General features: G+C 39.1%; 1 protein-coding gene across 2 annotated transcripts; it reads right to left on the bottom strand.

The window, feature by feature from the left end:
* Nucleotides 1-4,154: 4,154 nt before the first annotated feature.
* Nucleotides 4,155-21,668, bottom strand: LOC132955275 (carnitine O-palmitoyltransferase 1, liver isoform-like). Of its 2 annotated transcripts, none has more exons than XM_061028061.1 (19): nt 21,495-21,668; nt 18,083-18,228; nt 17,226-17,365; nt 16,692-16,863; nt 16,439-16,540; nt 15,865-16,002; nt 15,442-15,519; nt 14,514-14,621; nt 13,161-13,245; nt 11,625-11,820; nt 11,357-11,545; nt 11,157-11,262; nt 10,957-11,073; nt 9,571-9,735; nt 9,198-9,326; nt 7,177-7,332; nt 6,922-7,032; nt 6,734-6,826; nt 4,155-6,112 (listed from the first exon to the last, which is right to left on the bottom strand). In XM_061028061.1, exons 2-19 carry the CDS (start codon nt 18,221-18,223, stop codon nt 5,981-5,983), a joined length of 2,358 nt encoding a protein of 785 aa, XP_060884044.1. In that variant the 5' UTR covers nt 18,224-18,228; nt 21,495-21,668; the 3' UTR covers nt 4,155-5,980. The 2 variants fall into 2 exon arrangements, with proteins under 2 accessions (XP_060884044.1, XP_060884043.1); XM_061028060.1 differs by lacking the exon at nt 13,161-13,245 and adding an exon at nt 13,613-13,700 and having other exon boundaries at nt 21,495-21,667.
* Between the last annotated feature and the right edge of the window lie 255 nt (nt 21,669-21,923).

Here is a 21,923-nt window from a genome sequence, read left to right as displayed (position 1 = left end):
TCTTCTGAGTCAGACATGGTGACACTGGAGGGAAAAACACCAATAGAAATACCTGCAATGTTACGTTCTTCAAACTTACATAACTAAGTTTTGCAAGTGTCTGGATTTTGCACTAAACTCACTGAGAGCATATTTATTACCTCAGAGCTGGACTGTGTAATGATTTAACAATTACATTTTTCAAAATGAAAACAAAAATGTCATTCAAAACAGGTGGTAACATCTCACCAATCAAAAACTGAGTAACTTTGCTTATAAGACAGGTCTGTTTTGACCAGTAGCCCATGTTGGCTAATGTGTTTTTTTCTTGATCTATTTGCATGAAACAACGGCTCTTCTGTGTTCTTTCAACAAAATACAAAAAAAAGAATTCTCAGTCAAATGTGCGGTAATCTGTAGTTTCCACTAGTAACCACCAGGGTTACTGTTTAACAAAACTTACAGTCTTAAAGTAAATATAAATGTAGCATGCTCACTAACCTCTATGAAAATTTGATCATTTATATAGTTTTAGTACTAGACCTTCTAATGAATTGATATTTGGCTACTCCAGATGGCTGATGTATAACAAATATCTTCTTTCCTTATAGGAAAAAAAACAAATGTTTTTCATGCATACCACTGGAGAAGCACTGAAGGTTCATCGGAGGTGAGCGCTTTTGTTCAAAGAGTAAGATCAAGGGGAAGGCCATTTGTTGCTAATGATCTAGGAATAGATGAGGCCAGAGGGACTTTGGGCCGGAGCAGTGTCCTGTTACCGGGGATAGCAGTGCGCTATCAGCTGGCCAATCCTTCATGTTTAATTTGATTAACTGGAGAGAATGTGGGATGGAGAAAGCTGGTTGTCTGGATGCTATTAACACCAGCCATGTCCTCTATTATCATTTGATCTACTTGTGTTTTCCCTGAACTGAAGGGACATTTCAATGTGTGGAGCCCCAGTGTATCTGCATATTTTAATGTGACTTGTCACGGGAAGTACAGAATTATAATTTTACAGAGTGCAAATTCAAACAAACACACGTCTGATTAGTAAATATCAGAAACAGAGAACTCAGTCTCTGGGCAAACAGGTTAACACATTTCAGCAAACTATTTCCATTCACATCTTGATGCTTCTCTTTGAGTCTATTAGCATTATAGATCAAGCACTGAGGCCCACAAAGTCTCTCAGATCCCTTCAAAGTTATCTTTCAGCTAAGCTCTCAAAGCTTGAGCATGTGGGTCTGAGTAAACACGGGCACAGGGACAAAAAGCAGATGAGGGATTGGGAGTGGAATTTATACCTTCGCTTCACTGTTGAATGTTTTTGACCAAACTGAGCAACAGCGTCACAGACTTTGACTGAGAGGCCAAAGTCACCAAAATAACTCGTCACATTTGGGCATTCTTAATTTCAATATGCTTTGATCAAGAGAAGAGCAGCACGCTTTATTGAAATTTTGTGGAAATCTGGAACTTCCCAAAGAGATTAGATACTGTAGACCTAAAATGCCCCTTCAATTCTGGGACATTATGGTATGTGGACATGATGTATTTAACTAAATGTATTAAGTAAATACTGAATATTTTGTATCAGGGATAGACTACATTCTTTCTGACTTGAGGATGAAAATAATGACCGTGCAAAATTTAGGTTAGTTAACGTTTTAAAGCATTGTTAAAGTTATCAGCAGTTGAATCGTTGGTTTCTGAGTGTTGAAAGGCAAAGAACAGACATCATTGGCCACTTGAGGGCAGCAAAAATAAGCTATAAACACAACACTGACATGTTAGCAGCAAGTCCAGCTTACATTTTGATATCCAGCAAACACTAGCATTGTAATTATGCATATGTGTCTGGCCACCAGACTAATCTAAGTCCAATATGCACCCTTCTTTTAGCTCTGTTTTTGGTCTCTACCAAATCCCCGAGAGCCATTGTTCAGCTCCTTTGCTGCTAAATGCTTCAATAAGAAGTAGCATTTTCATATTACTCAGTTTTTTGGTCCTGTGTTATAAAGAACAGAATATATGCTCTAAATAAAAGTGATTTCACATAAAAGACAATTTCATTTAAGAATGATGTCATTTAAAAGTTCACAGTTGACAAACTGAACTATTTGATCAAACTAAGTGGATCACATATTTACTAAAAATAGTTGAAAAAGATACTGATAACAGAATTACTGACTGTTCCTGATATCAAAATGACAGAAGGCTTCGTCTTAAAAAAGGAATGCCCAAAGAGCTTGCGTCTAGGTTGTTACACATTTGTAATATCACTGCACCTATAATAAAGCACAAGAAAGTCAGAGCACATACCTGAACAGCTACAGAGAGGGAGGTTCACTGATGAAGAAAGAGTAGTATCAGCTATGGGGGCTAAGAGCTTTATATAAAGAGTCCTATCGGGTGACAGACAGGTTACTTGGAATAAAATGTGGGCGTGTGGGTGTGTGTGTGTATGGGGCCATGATTTGGAAAAGAATCACAGAGACTATGTGGATTATTTGTGGCTTTTGAGAGCACAAGATGAAGTCTGACAGGCTGGGTAATGGGTAAAGGGTTTGTTGATGACCTCACTGTTGAAACAAGAGACAAAAAGACAGGTGGCAGACGGGTAACAGAGACAGAAGAGATAAAATAGCAAGGCAAAAAAAAACAAAAAAAAACAACACAATTTCTGCCGGGAAAAAAAGGCAACAAAATGATCCTGTACCTTTTGGGTTTGTGAGCTGAAAAGCGGATCCCTGTAAAGGATACAAGAGAAGAGACGGACTTAAATGCCCTCAAGGTGGTTCTTCTGACTCTTCTGAGTTTGTAGTGACTGACGGTGAAATTTCAACCCAAGTTACAGTTTCCAAATGTTACTGACTCATCTCTGATTTGAAAAAATTTGTAACATTAATGATCCATCCATCCATGCCTGCATCTTTCCATTCATCCCATTCTCCCTCCATGCATGCATCGATCCATCAACCATCCCTCCATCCATCCACGTAATAGGTACTATTCTATATATATATATATATACTATTCATTTATGTCAGCTTGCTACATGTATATTGTTAATACTCAGTTTTGGGGAGATGGAGATATTCTCATGTGAAAGCAGTATGTAAACAGAATTTTCATAAAGATACACATGAATGCTCTCTGGGAATCACGGAAACACAAAACCTAAAGACTCGGGAGAAGAAAAGGTCACAAAACCTGCAGGAGTGATCTTTCCTCTCAAGAGGTAGCCTCCCTGCTTCAGGTAAATAAAAAAGAACCAATTTGATATATTGAACATCGAGGATGATCTTGGTGTATTTCGACAGTAAACTCTTACCACAAGATAAAGGTGTGGTTACAACTGTAGCACTGAGCACACCCAAGGTCATACCCACAGAAACAAAGGTTTTCAGGACTGTCGGGTTGGCAGGGGGGACATCTAGATATCCGGCAGAGAAATAAAGTTTATATCAAGAAGTCGATATTTTAAAAAGTTCCCAAGAAGTTGTATCCAATTTTTTTTGTGTTAGTATCGACAGACATTGTGCAATGTGTAAAGGAATACAGAAGTCATGCATCAAACAGGTACTTTTTGAACATGTGTTTTTCTGCTCATTTTTTATAATTAACATATTAGTTATTGGTCTGTAACGTGTCAGAGAGTAGTGAAAATATCCATCACATTTTCTTCTTTTCCGTCTTTGTTCCAACAGTCCAACAAATACATTGAGTCTTCACTAATGTAAACCTGAGAAAAGCAGCACACGTTTGCCTCTGGTTCTACTCTGGTATTAGTTATTGAGTAGCTCAGCTTTTCTTCGAAACAAGTCATGGAGGGACACTGAGGAGCTCGTCGAGTAAACTACACACACTTGGCCACAGGGAGGAGCCAAACTGAAAATCAGACATTACAGCAAATATTTGAGGAACGTTGGGCCACCTCTGTCCTTGGTGTGGATCGGTTTGTTCAGAGATGAGTGGAAATGATCAGACCACAGTGGCAGTTCCATAACAATGGAGTGTGTGCGTTGTAAAGCTCCTTTTCTATTAAGGGAATTGACAGAGGTTGTACTTACCGGCACTTTTTTTTTTTTTACTGCTGTAGAAGGGTTCTTTTATAAGAGTGTAATGCAAAGTAAATGGTGTAATCTTTTACGCAACAAATAAACACAGACTTTTCTTTAAGAATGCTTTATGTTCCAGTGTTATATTGCATCAAAATGCAACACAATGAGACAAGCTCAACTGATTTAGAGAGAAAACAATAAAGGCAATAATAAAAGGAGAATAAAAGAGGAATGGGCATCACTGGTCACACACCATCCTTTGAATCAGATGCTACAAAGCTACAAAATGTCACATCAAATAGTCCACATCTGACCTGCAGCACTGCTTGACACTGAAAACCGGGGTGTGGTTTTCATAAAAAGCTTAGAGCTTGCATTGTTTAGGTGCTTGTTTATTACCACAGTGATACAAATAAAAGCTACAAAACAGATTCAAAGAGTGCAGTGACACTTGTGACAGACCCTGGTAACTTTGAAATACGTGCTGACCACTCAAAGAAAATCTAAACTGCTTTATTTGTATGTACAGTTTAAATACTTTAGTAAAAATAATGTAAATGTCATTTCCTGGGTGATTTGGCACTGAATGTAGAAGCAGTTAAAATATGAATAAATAAGAGCATAGTTATGTCACGACATGTATAAAGAGCCTGGCACTCTCAGCACAGCATTACAATCGTGTTGTTGTAGGAAGCAGATCTAAATGTAAAGAGTAAACACTGAGAAGTCACAGACTTCTACGCTTTTTTTAAACACCTGGGCTCACTGTTACAGCAGAGTTGCCTTCAGACGTTGGAAACTTCACGTCACCAGGCAAGCACGTCTCCTCCCCCTGACTCAGCATTTATCGCACACTTTCAACTGGCATTTTAAAACCGATTCAATCGAAGATCGTGGCTCAGAAAGTTTAACCTATTGTTGTCCAAACACACTGAAGTTGAATTTACATGAACATTGAAATTTAAAGGTGAAAGCATTCGAGACAACTTTCCCTAACCTTTGGAGTGGTGCAATTCATAATTGCCTTTTTGTAATGACACAATGTGACAATAAGTTCTTCCACATTTAGGGCTCATGAATACATCTTTTCAATAGACTGTATGCTAAAACTAAACCAATTAACTTCACTTGATTCTCTGGAAACCCATTTCCACAAATGTTCTGAAAAGATGAGGTCCCGTTTGTCATGAGTAACTTTCTCCATATAAGTTAAAACAATAGTTCTAAATAAGTACTACGTATCTCTAAGTAAAGACTCCTAGTACAAATACATCCTCAGTTTTACCAAATATTGATGTAGTATTTGGAAAAACTTGTTTTAAACGATCTTAAAACACTTAAGAATTCAATCAAATGACGTGGTGTATTGTCAATAAATGACTTGGTTCTGTATATAAAAGAAAAAGCACCTCTTCAGAATGTCCACATGTTTGTGGTGTTCTATAACTTGTTTTGTAAGAATGCAAAACTTTAAAAAATAAAGTTAAAAAATGATGATGATTTACTACTGTAAAATATTGACTTAGAAAGTTTTACTACTTTCTATCTCTAAACGTTAAAAAAACACATTGACTCACAGATCTATTCTCTCATATGAATTCTAGTCATTGATTAGAGAAAGCTTTTCAACATGTTTGGATAATTATGATTTGATAACACAGAGTTAATAGTTTGTAATACAGTAAAATGTCTATTTAAAACCTACAGCTTTTTTTCAGTTAAATTGGCAGAAATGGGCTTCCATATAAAACGCATCTCTATATTTTGTAATTCTATGGACCTTTTCCTTCTCACACACCCACTATTAACACGCATATACAGATGGTACTCTGTAAAAAATCTCCAACATTATATAAATGTCTCACAGAACAGTCCAGTGTTAGATTAATGCGTGCACACCTTCCCTTCAGCATCCTCCTCCCCTGAGTGAACGCCTACAGGTCTTTCTTGACCTCAGTCGATTTATCTTCTGTCTTGCGGGGCTCGTGCTGGTGCTGGTTTGGGCTCAGCAGCTGTAACAGGTCATGTAGAGCTTTCATGAGCTCAGCACCAAACTTGTGAGCATCCTGGGAGGGTGGGCAAAGGAAATGAATGTTTCTGTAAGAAGCTTTTCTCTCTCAGAATAACAGTAATCATTTGTATTATGGTCTGTATATAAAGATGGATGACGTGTCTCCACCCCCTCTCATTGCTCAAAAGTGAAGCCAAATATATATCCCCGTGGGACGAGCCCTGATCCAGTCTGTCTTGTCCCTTCTGCGAACTAAAGCCAGATCCCTCAGGTTGGCAAAGTCCATCGCAGAATAAACATTGTGGTTTCCAGCAGATACTCACGGTTATAGACACTTTAGTGACTATTGTGTAAGGAATTGTTACGTTTTCTCTCAAAGTTATTCCTCTACTCTGCTAACACCAACTGAGCTGTTAATCACGGTATTACAAAATGGACAATGAGGCATTAATCTGCATGATCAGCATTATAATGAGGTAAACCATTTTTGGGAAAATACAATTATGACGTGTATTTTCATTCTCTAGTTTGCCCCATGTCCCATCTGTTAACACGAAAGAGGTCTATGGCCTTCAGTGCAGCAGTTATGATGAGGGGGAACGCAAAATGCTTCACCTTTTTGGAGCGGTTGTGTCATCCTTCTTTTTATACAGTCTATGTTTGTTATAAGACTCACAGTGTCTGGACATGAGTGTTTGCAGGAGATGTGGAAGTTAATCCTGTTTTCTCCACATATGCTGTAGGACACCCCATAACCGTCATCAGCCACCTGCAGGAGGGAGAGGTGATATTTATAATCATTGCTGCTTGATGGATGTCAGAACACAAAGACAGATAAAGAAAAAAAAGGAGGAGAGCACTGACCGGTCCAAAGCCCCCTCCACAGGAGATGTACTCTGGATGGTTGACCAAGTCAAACAGCTGCAGCTGCATCGCAGTCTGACTAGTGGACAGCCGCCAGGGCTCTGACAGTACCTGGAACACGCACAAGAAGCAATAGCTTAAGTTTGCTGCAGTGGCTGATTAATTGGCTCAGTTAAAGAGATACGTACTGATACTGGAGAGGACAGTCTCATGTAAAAAAAAAAAAAAAAAAGTGACAAACAAAAGAAATCCCACCTCTTTCAAGAAAGGAGACTCTACTCCGAGATACTTCGACACTATGAAGAGGCAGAAGAGGTGTCTGTCGATGCCTCCTCCTGTCATTGCCATGCGGTAAAGATTTTGGTGCTTCTCTGATGCTGCACGGAACAAGCGCCTGCAAACATCTGCTGGCTGGTGAAGAAAAGCATGAGGTATGACCGCTTTGCATATTACAGAGTAAAAAAGACACTGTACTGTAAAGCATATACAATCGGCAGATACGTTTAGTGAGCTCAAAATAGAACTGATCAGTTTTGATCTGGGAGGAAGGAAGCAGCAATACTCTTATTGATAAGTGAGGACTAAACTGTTTTTTTTTTTTTTTAAGAATAAGCCTTCCACCTTTTGATCATACAATCAATAATAATATCTATTCAATTCTTCTCTGCCAAGATGCTGTGAAGCTTTTGGATTTTTTTAGAGGGTATTTCTTATATCAAGTTCTGAGCATGTTTATTTATACAGTGTGTGTAAAAAACTTTACTCATACCCAGCTGCTATGATCACATTCATTTGCAGTCTGTGTAATCCTACAGCCTTCATACAACCTTGTTATTGAACCTCTGATCTAAGTTATTAAGCAGAAAAAAAGCTGGGAAGGGATTAAAACGAGGAGGCGTAGGAGAAACACAGATGGAGTGGAAAGACTTTCAAACCCAGTATGCCTCTGTTACTGAAGCTTTCAAGGAAGGATGTTTCAAGGAATGCATTTCCCTTTTTGTTATAGGTGATATTTGTTATCTCACCTCTTACATTCTTCTTTTTTATCTTTATTATTTCAGTGTTGTCTTACAAACGAGACACCTCTACATTGAACCCACATTCCTGAAAGTTTGGACACTGTGTAAAATGTAAATAAACACAGAATGTGGTTGTTTGCCAAACATTGAAACCCCATTGATTGAAAGTAGCGCAAAGACAACATGTTGAATGTTGAAACGGAGAAATTACATGTTGAATTTGAATTTGATGCAGTCAGCATGTTTCAGAAAAGTCGGGCCAGTGGCAACAAAAAACAGTAACAGCTGTTAAATACTTAAGAAAACACCTGATGGAGCATCTCACTGTTAATAAGGTTATACTGAAACAGGTTTGTAGCATGACTGAGTATTAAAGAAAGTAAAGATGGGGAGGGATTCACCACTCTGTGCAGACTAATAGTTCAACGATTTAAAAAAAGACAAAAAGCAGTATTGGTGGCTGTTATCTTTCTCCTCTATCTCAGACGGCCATGCATTAGGCAATGACACGATTCTGTAGTGGCCATTACTGCACAGGCTCAGAAGGCGGTCTATTGAACATGGTGTGTGAACACAGGTCAATACTGTATTCACAAATGGTCACTGAAACTCTACCATGCACAGTAAAAACCTTCTTTAACCAGAAACAAAAATTCTGCACCCTTCTGAAAATGTTTGGAAAAAGAAAAGGTGACGCAATAGAGTGTTAAATAGACCATACACCAACATTTTTGAAACATGTTGATGGCATCACATTCTAAATGGGCACATCATTTTCAAAATAATGTGGAATGTCTTCAACATTTGATATGTTGTTTTTGTGCTTCATTCAATATCATTTTGGGTTTTCTTCATCAATTTGCTTTTTGAATGAGTTGCCAATGATACTTGGGAGGATGTTAATACACATGTGCAGGTCACCAAGGTCAAGTCTGTGATGAAAACACTGAACACTGATTTAAGAGATATACAGGTTTGTTTTCCTCCCTTTTGACAGCAATAAGCCTCACTGCTTCTCTCAGTGTGTTAAGAACTGTACTTCCACAAGTATGTCTGTTTCTGATGCAAACAGACCTCTTTCTAAAAGGCATTTTGTGTTACACTGCTGTTAGTTCAACTGGAAATTCTTTAAAGTAAATTGAAAATTCCGTAAAATGAGGGTTTGACATTTTGACTAAAAAACATAATAATCTTCACCTCTCAATTTTCCTCAAACACTGTGGAAGTGATAAACATTTACAGTTTACATGGACTCACCTCTCCACCGTCCAGAGCTCGGACAAAGGCACTGCTCTCATTGGTGCAGGAGCGCACTGTCTCAGTCCTGCCCTCCCTGAATAGACGGGTCATAGAGGCTTCGTACGTCAAACAAAACGTCCCCCGGTACTGGAACGCAAAAAAACAACCTCAATGCAACAGATGATATAAGAGTTCACAAATCAATGCACTGATGTCAACATACAATGTATTCTTTCTGCTCAGCTGTCAAATGTATCTTCATACTGATGCTGACCTTTATCTATAAGTGCCCTTTGCCTTTCAGCGTACCGAGCTACAGCATCAGACAGAATGTCTTCCTTTTAATCATGTAGGTGTGAGTAATGTGAATATATTTCAGAGGGACACTCACCCTGTAGTAAGCTAGCTGAATAGCCATCTGAATGAAGGCATCTGGACTGACTTTGCACCTCTTGATCTTTCCTTTGCCAAAGTCTCTGAAGACGAAAACGTGGAAGTCCACATCGTCAGCCAGCGCCTGGGCCACTTCCATGGACTGAGAGATCTGCTCCTCACACTGACAGCGACACATCCAAATAGTGAACATCATCAGGGCCGAGAAACCTTTTCATTGCTATAAGCAATGCTTCCACGTAGTTCTTAGTAATGAGTACGCTTTACAAAAGAATCACAGCACAATGCATGGCAGTGTGTTTACAGATAAACTGCACATAGATAACTTGACATTTTTACAAATAACCTTTATTCGGTTATTATTTGTTGAACAATTTTGTATGGAAACTTGATATGAAGTTACAGCAGTTTGGCTAGAGTCTGCTTTTTAGACTAGAGTCTGCTTTTTAGACTAGAGTCTGGTTTTTAGACTAGAGTCTGCTTTTTAGACTAGAGTCTGCTTTTTAGACTAGAGTCTGGTTTTTAGACTAGAGTCTGCTTTTTAGACTCAAGTCTGCTTTTTAGACTAGAGTCTTCTTTTTAGACTCGAGTCTGGTTTTTAGACTAGAGTCTGCTTTTTAGACTAGAGTCTGCTTTTTAGACTAGAGTCTGCTTTTTAGACTAGAGTCTGCTTTTTAGACTAGAGTCTTCTTTTTAGACTCGAGTCTGGTTTTTAGACTAGAGTCTGGTTTTTAGACTAGAATCTTCTTTTTAGACTAGAGTCTGGTTTTTAGACTAGAGTCTTCTTTTTAGACTCGAGTCTGGTTTTTAGACTAGAGTCTTCTTTTTAGACTAGAGTCTTCTTTTTAGACTCGAGTCTGGTTTTTAGACTAGAGTCTGGTTTTTAGACTAGAATCTTCTTTTTAGACTAGAGTCTGGTTTTTAGACTAGAGTCTTCTTTTTAGACTAGAGTCTGGTTTTTAGACTAGAGTCTGGTTTTTAGACTAGAGTCTTCTTTTTAGACTCGAGTCTGCTTTTTAGACTAGAGTCTGGTTTTTAGACTAGAATCTTCTTTTTAGACTAGAGTCTGGTTTTTAGACTAGAGTCTGGTTTTTAGACTCGAGTCTGGTTTTTAGACTAGAGTCTGGTTTTTAGACTCGAGTCTGGTTTTTAGACTAGAGTCTTCTTTTTAGACTCGAATCTGCTTTTTAGACTCGAGTCTTGTTAGTTAATGCAACACGTTGTGAAGATGGTCATGAGGGAGATGTTTAGTGATCTGCCTGAACTTAATGTAATGAGCATACAGAGAGACAGGTAAATGATGTGCCTGTTACAATATAGGATAAGTGGTAATACAGCTAACGGAGTACAGGAATGAGGGGAAATTTGTAAATGGATAACTCACTTCTGGAGGGATCTCCCAGTTCAGCTTCTGTGGCCGTGATAATGATGTATCCACTTCTCCTTTGCAGTGACCCTCTGTGTTGTAACCGAGCTGGAAACAGTCTGTAGCCAACGTGGTCTGTAAACACAATCATTGGTGTGAGTGAGTGCCTTTTCTCAAAACCCTGAAGTTGGCAACATACTTTTCTGTTGGTTCCTTACCTCCCATAAGTGTGCTAACACGGGTGCATCGGCCCATGAGTGCTCTCCGTTAACTCCAGTCTTTCCATTCTTGTAGTAAACTACTGAGAACGACTTGTCAAACCACCTGACAAAGATCATCACACCAATCAAACCACTTTTAAGAGACAGTTCTCTAATTACATGTTCACAAGAAAGTGTTCAGTTGAGTGTCACGTTACCTGTCATAACACTTCCCATGCAACAAGGATTTGGCGTAGCGATCTAAGCTCGCTACCGGGTCGTCTCCCATCATGCCCTGTTCATCATCATCCAGGCAAACAAAGAAGGCAGCTTTCTCAATGCAGTCCAGAGAGCGTTTATTGACCCCACTGCTGAAATACTTTGTCCTTGCGTTAGCCCATGGAATTCTGGGAAATATTTCAAAGGAACATAATATGTTACACAGTGTGCAGTGTGATCAATGTCATTGTGGCTTTTTCGACTGACCTGTCTCCGGCGGTCAGGGCGCCCAGATGGACCTCTCCTTTGCAGGGAGGTGAAGGGTCATCGAGGATCCTCTGGATCTGGAATTCGATCTCCCGTGGGCACAGGAGTCTGCCTGCCTGGTACACTTTTAAGCGGAAGTAACGCCCCCTGTGGTAAACCGCTATGTGGTCACTGTCCTGCCAATGCTGCACATTGTCTTTGGATAAAAATGGAAAGAAGAAGAAACTGTAAATAAGTGGAAATGTTTTGTTAATTCTGTCAAAGGCACACTTGTCCTCTGGATATGGATAACATTTCAAAATAAATACATACATGTAGATTAAATATCCCATAAAAAAATCAACATTACTTTAAGCTGAATATAAATGATTGATATATCTCTTTACTCCTGCTTGTAACATTTTGTGAATAGAACGCTGTCTGCATCAGCTTTAATCACTGATCAGGAAAAGTTTAATACAATTAATACAATTTTAAATTCAGGGAATTATGAGCTAGGCAGCCAGTTAAATATATTATAATATGCTGTATATATTGGATAGAAGGAAGCATCCTTCCACTGAATAACTGTAAAACAATTACAGCCACATTTATGTATATGAATTTGATTACATTTTTTTTACATTGTGCAGCATTGTGCTCCATTAATGCATGTCCATGGGTCCTGTTTGTGCTCATGAGTAATTCAGGCCTAAATGTGTTAGAAGCATGTTTCTCAATAACAGAGTGTTCCCCTCAGAGATGAATAAAGTATGTAAATTAAATAAAACAATGAAATTCAAATTGTTGAATGAACTATAGCATTTGGTGCACTGTCAACCAAAAGTGTTTGGCAATAAAGGAGGCACGCATTCCTTTGCTGTGAGGTAACACCTCTATCAAGGTCTCTATCAAATGTTCAGCACAGAGATGAAGTAAAGGCTGAATCATCATTTTACACCTAAAGAGACTGAGCTGTTGGGCTCAGTCGGGAGGGGTGTTATAAGGCTTTCTCATCTTTAAAAACCTGAAGTGAAATTGTGTCAGAATAAATGTTAGAATTCATTTTCCCAGGGTATAATTCTATAAATGAGTTTGAGTTCTCTTGAACTAAAGTAAGGCTTTTGTTCCCCTGTCAAACAACTCAGCATCTATGGTAAGAGTGAAAATTACGTTTTGTATCGACTGTACTTAACAAATCATGTAAAAGGAAAAGGGATTAGGATTTTTATCTTTAAGCAATAAAACTACAAGCATAGGGATTTAAGCTGGTCTGGCCTATATCTTGTGCTACGAGGGGAATTAAGATGACTTTCAATAGATAACTTTAGGCCTGTTTAAAAAGTAGAGGAATAATAAAACAAAAATGTTGGAATAACTAGTTTTGAAGATGTTTGCTCCTAAACATGATCAGTGATGAATACTAACCATGTATGAGACAGGAATGTATCTTCTTCATTCTTAATTCAAGCACATTTATTTTGCTATCATATCAGATTGAAATGTAGAGATTCCAAACTTTGAGCTGGCCAGTTTAGTAAAAAATAGAAATAATACCTGTAAGTGTTCCAGGGATTCGACAAGTGTCAAACATCCGCTCAAACTGATATGAACAGCAAGGAACTGCAGACCTCAACAACCACTGAGCAGGAAGTAGAAAGTATGGAGTGCCAAAAGACAAGTGAGGGAGAAAAAGAGGGAAAAAAATGGGATGATAGAAAATACAGGAGAGTTTTCGGATGACATAGAAAGAGAAGCAAAGAGGAGAAAAAAAGTGGAGAAATCAGAAATGTGTGGGCAGAAGAAAATAGACATTATTTAGAGACAGACACTTCCCAGAAACCCAGACAGACCTGAGATAAGACCAGAAGGTGAGCGGAGACAGATGGAAAAAGGACAGGATGTGCTGTACAGCAGATGAATTATGACTCAGACTCAAAACACACACACAAACACACACATTACATCACACAAGTTGCTATCATGTGTGTTTGGGTCAGTCTCTTTACCGGTCTCCTCTCCAGGAGTGCGTGTGGTGTTGAACAGCCTCTCACATTGAGCTGAACACAGGGGAATGGAAGTGCCAGGGATACGAATCTGGGAAACAGAGATTGGTAGACGAAGGCAAGGACGAAGAGGAGAGCAATGGAGGGAACAGAGTGTCAAGCAAAAAGAGAGAGAGAGAGAGAGAGAGAGAGAGAGAGAGAGAGAGAGAGAAATAAAATAAAGAAGAGAAGACACATAGGAGGTAAAACGAGAAAAAAGGCAAGCAAAGGGGAGGGAAACAAAAAGCAGGGATGAGAGTGAGAATGCAATGAGCACATGAAGGAAAACAAATAAATAATGGTCATGCACATGCAATCAACCATAAACACATTATGACACACAAACACTGACGGCTGACTTTCATTCACACAATCCAAACACAAACTAATTCATAACAAGTGCGATTGATTTCAAGATTATTACACATCAGGGTTCAACAGAGGAAAGACTGTCTGTGAATTTGTCACTTCAAGGCCCATGTGTCCACCTAGCGGTTTTTTTTTCCGGGCAGATAAGCGCTGGCTGTGCACTCAGAAGAAAAGCGCTGCATGTCCGTCTTGTCTCTACGACAACCGTCTTTTGATAACGGCCGCTGTATGACCCACACTGCTCCGTTGCTTTGTTACTGCAATGTTTCATAATTGAGATCGTTTTTAGCCCAGCAGACAGGGAGCAAAGAGGATGTGGGTACAAGACACAATCTGTAGGTGGCAATAATACCGGGAGTATCATACCTTTGGAAAGAAAAAAAAATGGCTGGGTGGACATGGGGCTCAAGTCTTCTGTTGCCATAGCAAAGACAAATGAATAATGAATGCCTTCATGTAAGAGGAGCAGCTTCTTCTAACATGTAGCTAAACTCACAGGTTGGAGCTCTTCTTTGTTGAGTTTGCGTCGGTATAAGAAGAAACCATGAATAGTGTTTCCAGCTCGGGCTGCCTGGATGGGTGTGGGGGTCACATGTAAGAAGTCCTGAGGGGAGAAGGACAAACAGGAAGTAAGGATGACATTACACATGAGTGATTATCAGACAGAATATTTAGGTAACTGTGTTATCTGACTGAGTAATATATATATTTTTTTTAAAGGTGATATCATAGCATATACAAAACCTTTTTGATATTTTTACATCATACCTCTCTCAAGTCCCACTGTTGTGCATGCATAGTCAGTGTCCTCAACATGTAAAAATGCACAGGCTACAGGAGGAAATGCTGCTGCTGTTACATACTCCAACATGACGGGGCAGACTTAAACGACTTTATTTTATCCGGTAACATCTTGTTAATGCCGTAACCACATATACGGTTCGTTAACCAAGCAGATGTGCTGCTGATTGTTTACTTGTTGCGTCTACATTGCATTGCACAACGTATCTTTATGTACAGCTTGCGAAGACACAGATCACATAAAGTATATTTATAAATATGTCATTAAACTTTAATTTTCGAGAAACTACAGATCACTCATATAACACGCTTGAGGTTGTGTTTATAGGAGCCATATCTTTAAAATGTTCCCATTCGTACTGTATGCATGTAATGTATGATAATTGACTTGAATGTATTTAGAAAAGATCATAAATCCTCCGTTGATTGTTTTTCAGGATTAACAGAAACTTAAAATACGAGTAGTTTTAATTCCAACAAGCAGTAGGGGGAAAAAAAAGAGAAGTGATTTGTCTCCTTGTGAATAAATACTTAAAACTAAACGTATTAACCTTTATGGCCTGCTGTCCAACATTAAACACAGCTCAAAGTTAAGGCCAGACAAGATAAAAGGATTTTCATACCATGCCATAATAGTTACTGTTGACCATTATTGGACCTCGTCCACGGAGATACACATACTGCTCCCACCAGTCGCTGACCTGAAGAATTACACACACACACACACACACACACACACACACACACACACACACACACACACACACACACACACACACACACACACACACACACACACACACACACACACACACACACACACACACACACACACACACACGCCACAAAGTGAGAAATCTAATGTTGGAGCCCACTGGCACTTTAATCACTCATAGATTCAGAAAAGATAAATTATTCACACCATACAACCTCACAAAGATGTGCATTGTTAATGGAATTTTAAATTTCCTCCGGACTGCTTTGCTTAAGGACATTAAAGTGCCGTGAAGCCACACTTCACAAGAGCACCGTGGTTAACAACTTACGTAGTTGGCAGCCCAGAGAGCTTTGAGCTTGAGGTACCACTGCAGACGGTTACCCAGGCTGCTCTCAAACTCTGACGCCAGCTGGGTCATGCGTTCGTACTTTTCGTCGTCCATCAGGGGACGAACGGATTCCAAGTACTACACAAAAAAAAACCCAATTGATTAAATTATAAGAAACATCCTACAGCAGTTATAAAATGACCATCAGACATTTGGTTTACTAAACACAGAGACGGAGAAAAAGGTTCACAGCCAATGAATTAGCATAAATTAACACCCACAGTTAGAGAAGTGGAAGCAGTGTCTCCTGCCACTGCAACAACATCAGATTCTGCTGGTATCATACACAAAATCCTTTCTCCATTACATCTACAGATACCGGTTATATCTCTGTTCAGTGCGGTAGATACTGTGCACTAAAATAAATTGAAATACATCGACGAAAACTCAAACAATAAGAGAGCTATTTTGGTGTAACAGAGGCAGAAAATGATGAATGTGAGAAAGCGATCCATCTGTTTCATGGTCAGAAATCAGCATGTTATCATTTCCTCTGCTTCCTGTGACGTCTCACCCTTTTCACTGTGTCCTTTATGGCCGGCAAAGGCAGGTTTGGCAGCGACGCCTGGTAACTGTAGAGCAAAGGCTTCCTGCCAGAGAAGATTCGCACCAGCGCCTGGCATGGAAACATAACAAAATACTACAGTGAGGACATAGAAATGATTCATGTTCTTCTTCTTTAAGTACTTTTGCAGAGCATTGTGTGTCTTAAAAATCATATATAAAATCTAGATAACAGTAACAAGAAGGTGTAAAACAACACTGACCACCCAGACTTTGGTGGTGTTGGACATCTTGCCGTGCTGTTCGAACATCCAGCGGTGGTAGGAGAGGAGCTGCTTGAGGCACAGGCGCATTGTGAAGATGAGCAGGAGCCAGAGCATGGTGCTGAACACCACTGCGGACACCAGCGCCTGGCACTGGGAACTCATGGACTGGCTGTAAACAGTAAGAAGAGAAGGGAGGATGGAAAAAATGGGAAAAATGAAAGTGAAACAGATCACAGAGCCAAGAAGATCAGCAGGGATCAAGAAACAGAACAAAGAGTTGGATGGAAAAACAACTATATGCAATTTTTTAAATCTAAATTACAAGAGCTAACTGGAGGTAACATAACAGCTAACAGGAGGAAAGAGAAAACAACAATTGATTGAAAAAAGCAATTGAAGACAATTTGGAACAAAAGGAAGAACGGGAAGGGTTAACGGCCTGTTTCAACCACGTTAAACGTTGACATAGATTGTTTTATAAGTAGTAGTAGAATTTTAACATGCACTATTCTCGGTCACAGGTTGTGTTACCTGACGGGAAGGTGCTCCTGTATCTTTGCTATGAGTCCCATGGAGGGGTCGGAACGAGTGTACATTGTAGCCAGGATTGCTATGACCACAAAAAGCCAGGAGGAGGGACTAGCAGGATATACTCCAGTTATCACACTGTTCTGTTCATATGAGAGATGAGAAAATCTTTTTAGATTCCATCCTTCCTGTGTATAATGAGTACAATGACACGCACACACTGATGAATCACTTCTTAACTTGATATATCTTGAGGTCAGAAATGATCCTTACTCACAAACCAAATGATCAGCCATGTAACCTTAACTTCATATTTCTGAGTTGGTCTAAAAGCGTATGCATCAAATATAACTTGGAATGATGTTCACATTGCTCAGAAAATTGAATGAGCCATGGAAGTGAGGATCAAACAAAGGCATGAGGAAACTCACAAACAGAGATAGTATCACAGTGAGTGAGACAGTCCTCATTATTGATTGATTTACACACATAACAATGGAGCAACTCAATGAGAGCAAGCTTTCCTTTTCATAAGCACACTGATAACTGATGCACAGTCAAACTGCAGTAAAAAAAAAAGCTGCTGTAAACCTGCAAACAGCGAAGAATGAGCTAAATATTATACTGTTACCCTGAGAGGCTGACTAGACAAAATACTTGGAATATTCTCCTGCATGTAGCCCTGATTCAGATGCAAGTGCTGACATTCAGAAAGGAGAAGAAAAAGCGATAATAACTTGGAGAAAGAGGCACGCTGTAAGCATGACTGAGATTATTATAGACAGTTTGGGGACAGAGACAAAGGCTAAGCATAAACAAACTAAACAGCCGAACAGGCATGACAGCCAGAGAGGATTTACTTTGAGTCTGATGATGCGTTTCTTCCAGGAGCGCACACCAGAGAGGTAGATCTCAGTGAGGGCCTGGTGGGACAGCCGAAGATCAATGCCCTCCGGGGTGACGGTGAACTGGAAGGCCACTGCCTGGTGGGCTTCTGCCATGATGACTGCGCACAATGACAAGAGAGAGTAAGAGAGAGTAAGAGAGAGTGAGAGAGGGAGAGAGAAAGTAAACTATCATGCTAATAGTCAGCAACCAGCCTAAAGGAATATCATACCTCAAACATCTTAGACACTTTAAACATGTAGTAACTGCTGTTACCCGAGGTGTGAACATAAACCAATACTGATAGTCTTGTTTGTTTCAGTCTTCCTCACAGCTATGTTGACAAGTACAAACAAACCTGTTTAAATATCCAGTGGACATTATCAAGATCATAAAGAGACATGATTAGTTTACAGCCAAACTGTCTTTCAGGTTTCAATGGTTGTTAAATACCTAATATATGAAACAAGGTTGCTACATATTCTCTTTAAATTGTGAAAAAAAAACTTGATCTTTTGCATCTAATACAAATGAAAATGTCTTTCAGGCGATGAAAGCATACATTTGGACGGACCACGACTGGGACATTTATGCACACAAGGGGCAGATAAGCAGATAACCACCTGAGGTACATGGGTAGGAACATCAAACCCAAACCCACAGATGGTTCTTCTACCACAAAAAGACCCAGTTAATCACAGGACAGTAAGAGCTGCCTGCGACATGTTTGATGATAAATTCAGAGAAAGGAACAATGTGAACTGCCAACAGTAAATCTATTATGCTTTGAGAAAAAATGCAATCACTCTTTATGAAACTCTTTAGCAAAGTCCTGAAGGTGGAACAAAGCTCTGTGAAGGGACTCACAGATGATTCACAGATGATTCACAGATGATTCACAGATGATTGAGCTGATGAAGAACTACATATTTTTTTTGTCAGCTTGAAACTGACAGTTTGATAGGAAAGCACTGACCGGCTGCCGATATGTTTGGTTGTTTTTTGTTTTGTTTAAGGCAATAACTGCCTTCTCTTCACAAAGGAAATTGATTTTCCTCCACAAATAGGCTATGGATAATGCCCTAAGGTTCAGTCACTGTGACACGGCTCCACCGCAACCCTGCTGAGGCCACGTCTGCTCTCTATGTGTGTTCTCTGTTTACAAAGGCAAACACACACACACACACACACAATTCTCTCATCGTCCTCAAGGCCCCGTCGACATTCTGCTCTTTAGGTTGAGCCTGCACTAAAAAAAAAAAAAAAACATTGAAGTCCTTTCTTTCAGTGCCATCACAGACCAAACGCACCTTGCCCACACCGAAGACATTAAAAAAGGCCCGCTCCTAAAATGAAATACAAATATCCTTTTGACTGGTTTGCATGATTAGAACTAATAGAAAGCTTTGTGTGCAACTTTGCTTCCCAGTTCACTTAATGCTAATGCTTTTACAGCTGTGTTCAAAATTATCAGTACTAGAGATAATACTAGAGATTATCAACCATATAAAGTCTGGTCAAAGGTCTATCTGAAAACTTAGTCCACAGAGGTTAGAGAGTACAGAGCAAAGCAGGACCAGTAACGGTAAACTAGGTTAAAGGTAAACTCTCTGAGACCTTCAGATCGTTTGAAAAGTAAATGTCAAATGCATTGTGAAAGAACAAGAGAATGTCAAACAAAACAGACTTTGGACACACATTTAGACTTAAATGAGGATCATGATTGATGACCTCATTTTCGGAGCTTGGCAGTAACACAAGCCTGCAATTAATTTCAGAATAGAAATGTTATTGTCCAAGTGTTATTATCAAAGCAGAAAACTAACCTTTTACTTGAAATATAAAAGTTAATTCATTAAATGCAAGTTTGTTTGTCGCTTTTAGCCCTCGAGAGAAAAGAAAAATGTTCCAGCAACTTGAAGCAAAGCAAAGAATGAAAAGTTATTGGAACTTCACAGCAAGACATGTAAAGAAGTTAGACCATGATTTCAGACACACAGGAAGCAGCAACTCAATATTCTTTCAGTTTAACTCAAAGAACTAAAGATTAAACAAAACCTCCTCTCAAAAAACAAAAAAACAATAACCAAGGTAGGTATAATATCAAATACTGTTTATGTCACTTAAGATATTAACATTATGTTTGCTTCACAAAGAGATGGATGTTGTTAAAAAATGTGTCATATATATTCTCTTGGGTTTGACCAGTTTTCCATCTCTTTCTTTTTGGATTAAATCAGGACAATCCATCAAACTGTTAAGTGAGCTGGACACAATTTAGGCAAACACAATTTGACTCTTTTACTATTACAACCTAATGGTTACAGTTCAGCACGATGCGCACTGTTAACTAAGCAACAATAAAGCTTATAGAAGAAGTCTCTTGTACACCAAAAACATAATGAGGTGATTCATAAAACATGAACTAGACAGAACTTTAAAGTACCTCTTAGCCCCTGTCTTAATAGAATAGAAATAGAATTACTTTATTGATCCCAAACTGGGAAATTGTGGCGTTACAGCAGCAGGTTATCCAAACACACAATATGAGTAAAAAACACAATGCTAGCAATCTAAACACAATATAATATTAACTACAAAGTAAATAAGCACTAAAAGATATCAAAAATAAGAATGTGAATATATACAACCAGGATTTAACTAAGCATTACTAGTCTTAAATAGGAAGATTAAATATGAAAGATTAAACGTAAATGTGCAAAAACAGAGTAGTAAATGGACAGTATTGACATAAGTTAAAGTGCATGAGTGTAGACATATTATAAGCAGAAACTATACAATATAACGGCGAGTAGACAGACAAATGAAGTGAACATGAGTGCAGGGATCATTTGTAAATGTAACATGTGCAGAACAGATTACAGTATGGATTCTTGTGCATGTTTTTAAATGTCACAAGCAAAAGACTAGTGATTGGAAACTCTGAGCAATTTGATATTGATATTTAACAAATAATTTAGCAAAGTTAAAAAGCACAGTAGATGAACAGGCTAGTTTGCACTTAAAGCTTTGAAAGAAAATAAATAATGAAATGTCCTGTTAGGTCGTGACCACAACGTTTACATTCAATACAGCAGTGATAACAGTGATATACTGACATATGAAGGCATCAGCCGTAATTTGAATACACCTGTCAGCACAAAGCTTATAATAGCTATGATGCTTATATATCTGAAGGCCAATTGGTGGTCGTTAGAGCTAACTAGCTGACGTTTTAACTACAGCTTACGAGCTGCTGCTAGTGCTGGCTAGCCGAGCGCCCTGCCCATTATGTAGTTAGCTAGTTACGTACCGACGGCTCAGGGAAAGATGCGTTTGTGTTTCATAGCAACGCGTTACAACGATGTCAGCATCCTGTTAGCATACCTGTTGTTGTTCAGGAAATCTCGAAAGCAAACCTAAGCAGCATAAACCGACTGAAAACTTCTCGCGTCGATCAAATACCCGGTCGGGTCGGCCCTCCTCTCCTCTGATCAACTGTAACGTTACTACAGATGCTCGCCTGGATGGAGATGATGCTGCCTTCAGCGACTGTCGGAAATGTCGCGATTATGCGGTGACAATTGGTTCTCTAGTGCCTGAGCTGTTACGTTCAAGGGGCGGAGAATTATTGTAGTCTTTGTCAAAATACTAAGGTAAAATGTAAACGTTCTGTAAACTGAAGTGGTTAAACATGTGGTGGTTGTATGTTTTAATGTGGCAACGAAAAGGCGTCGTTTTTTGTTCAGAGAGGACTGAAAAAATATATTTTTTCAAACTCCACTAGCTTGTAACCAGTAATTCTCAGATCTTATT

Source organism: Labrus mixtus, chromosome 21, assembly GCF_963584025.1.
Source record: "Labrus mixtus chromosome 21, fLabMix1.1, whole genome shotgun sequence".
In the NCBI taxonomy this organism is placed as follows: domain Eukaryota; kingdom Metazoa; phylum Chordata; class Actinopteri; order Labriformes; family Labridae; genus Labrus; species Labrus mixtus.
This window is presented reverse-complemented; position numbering and strand designations above follow the sequence as displayed.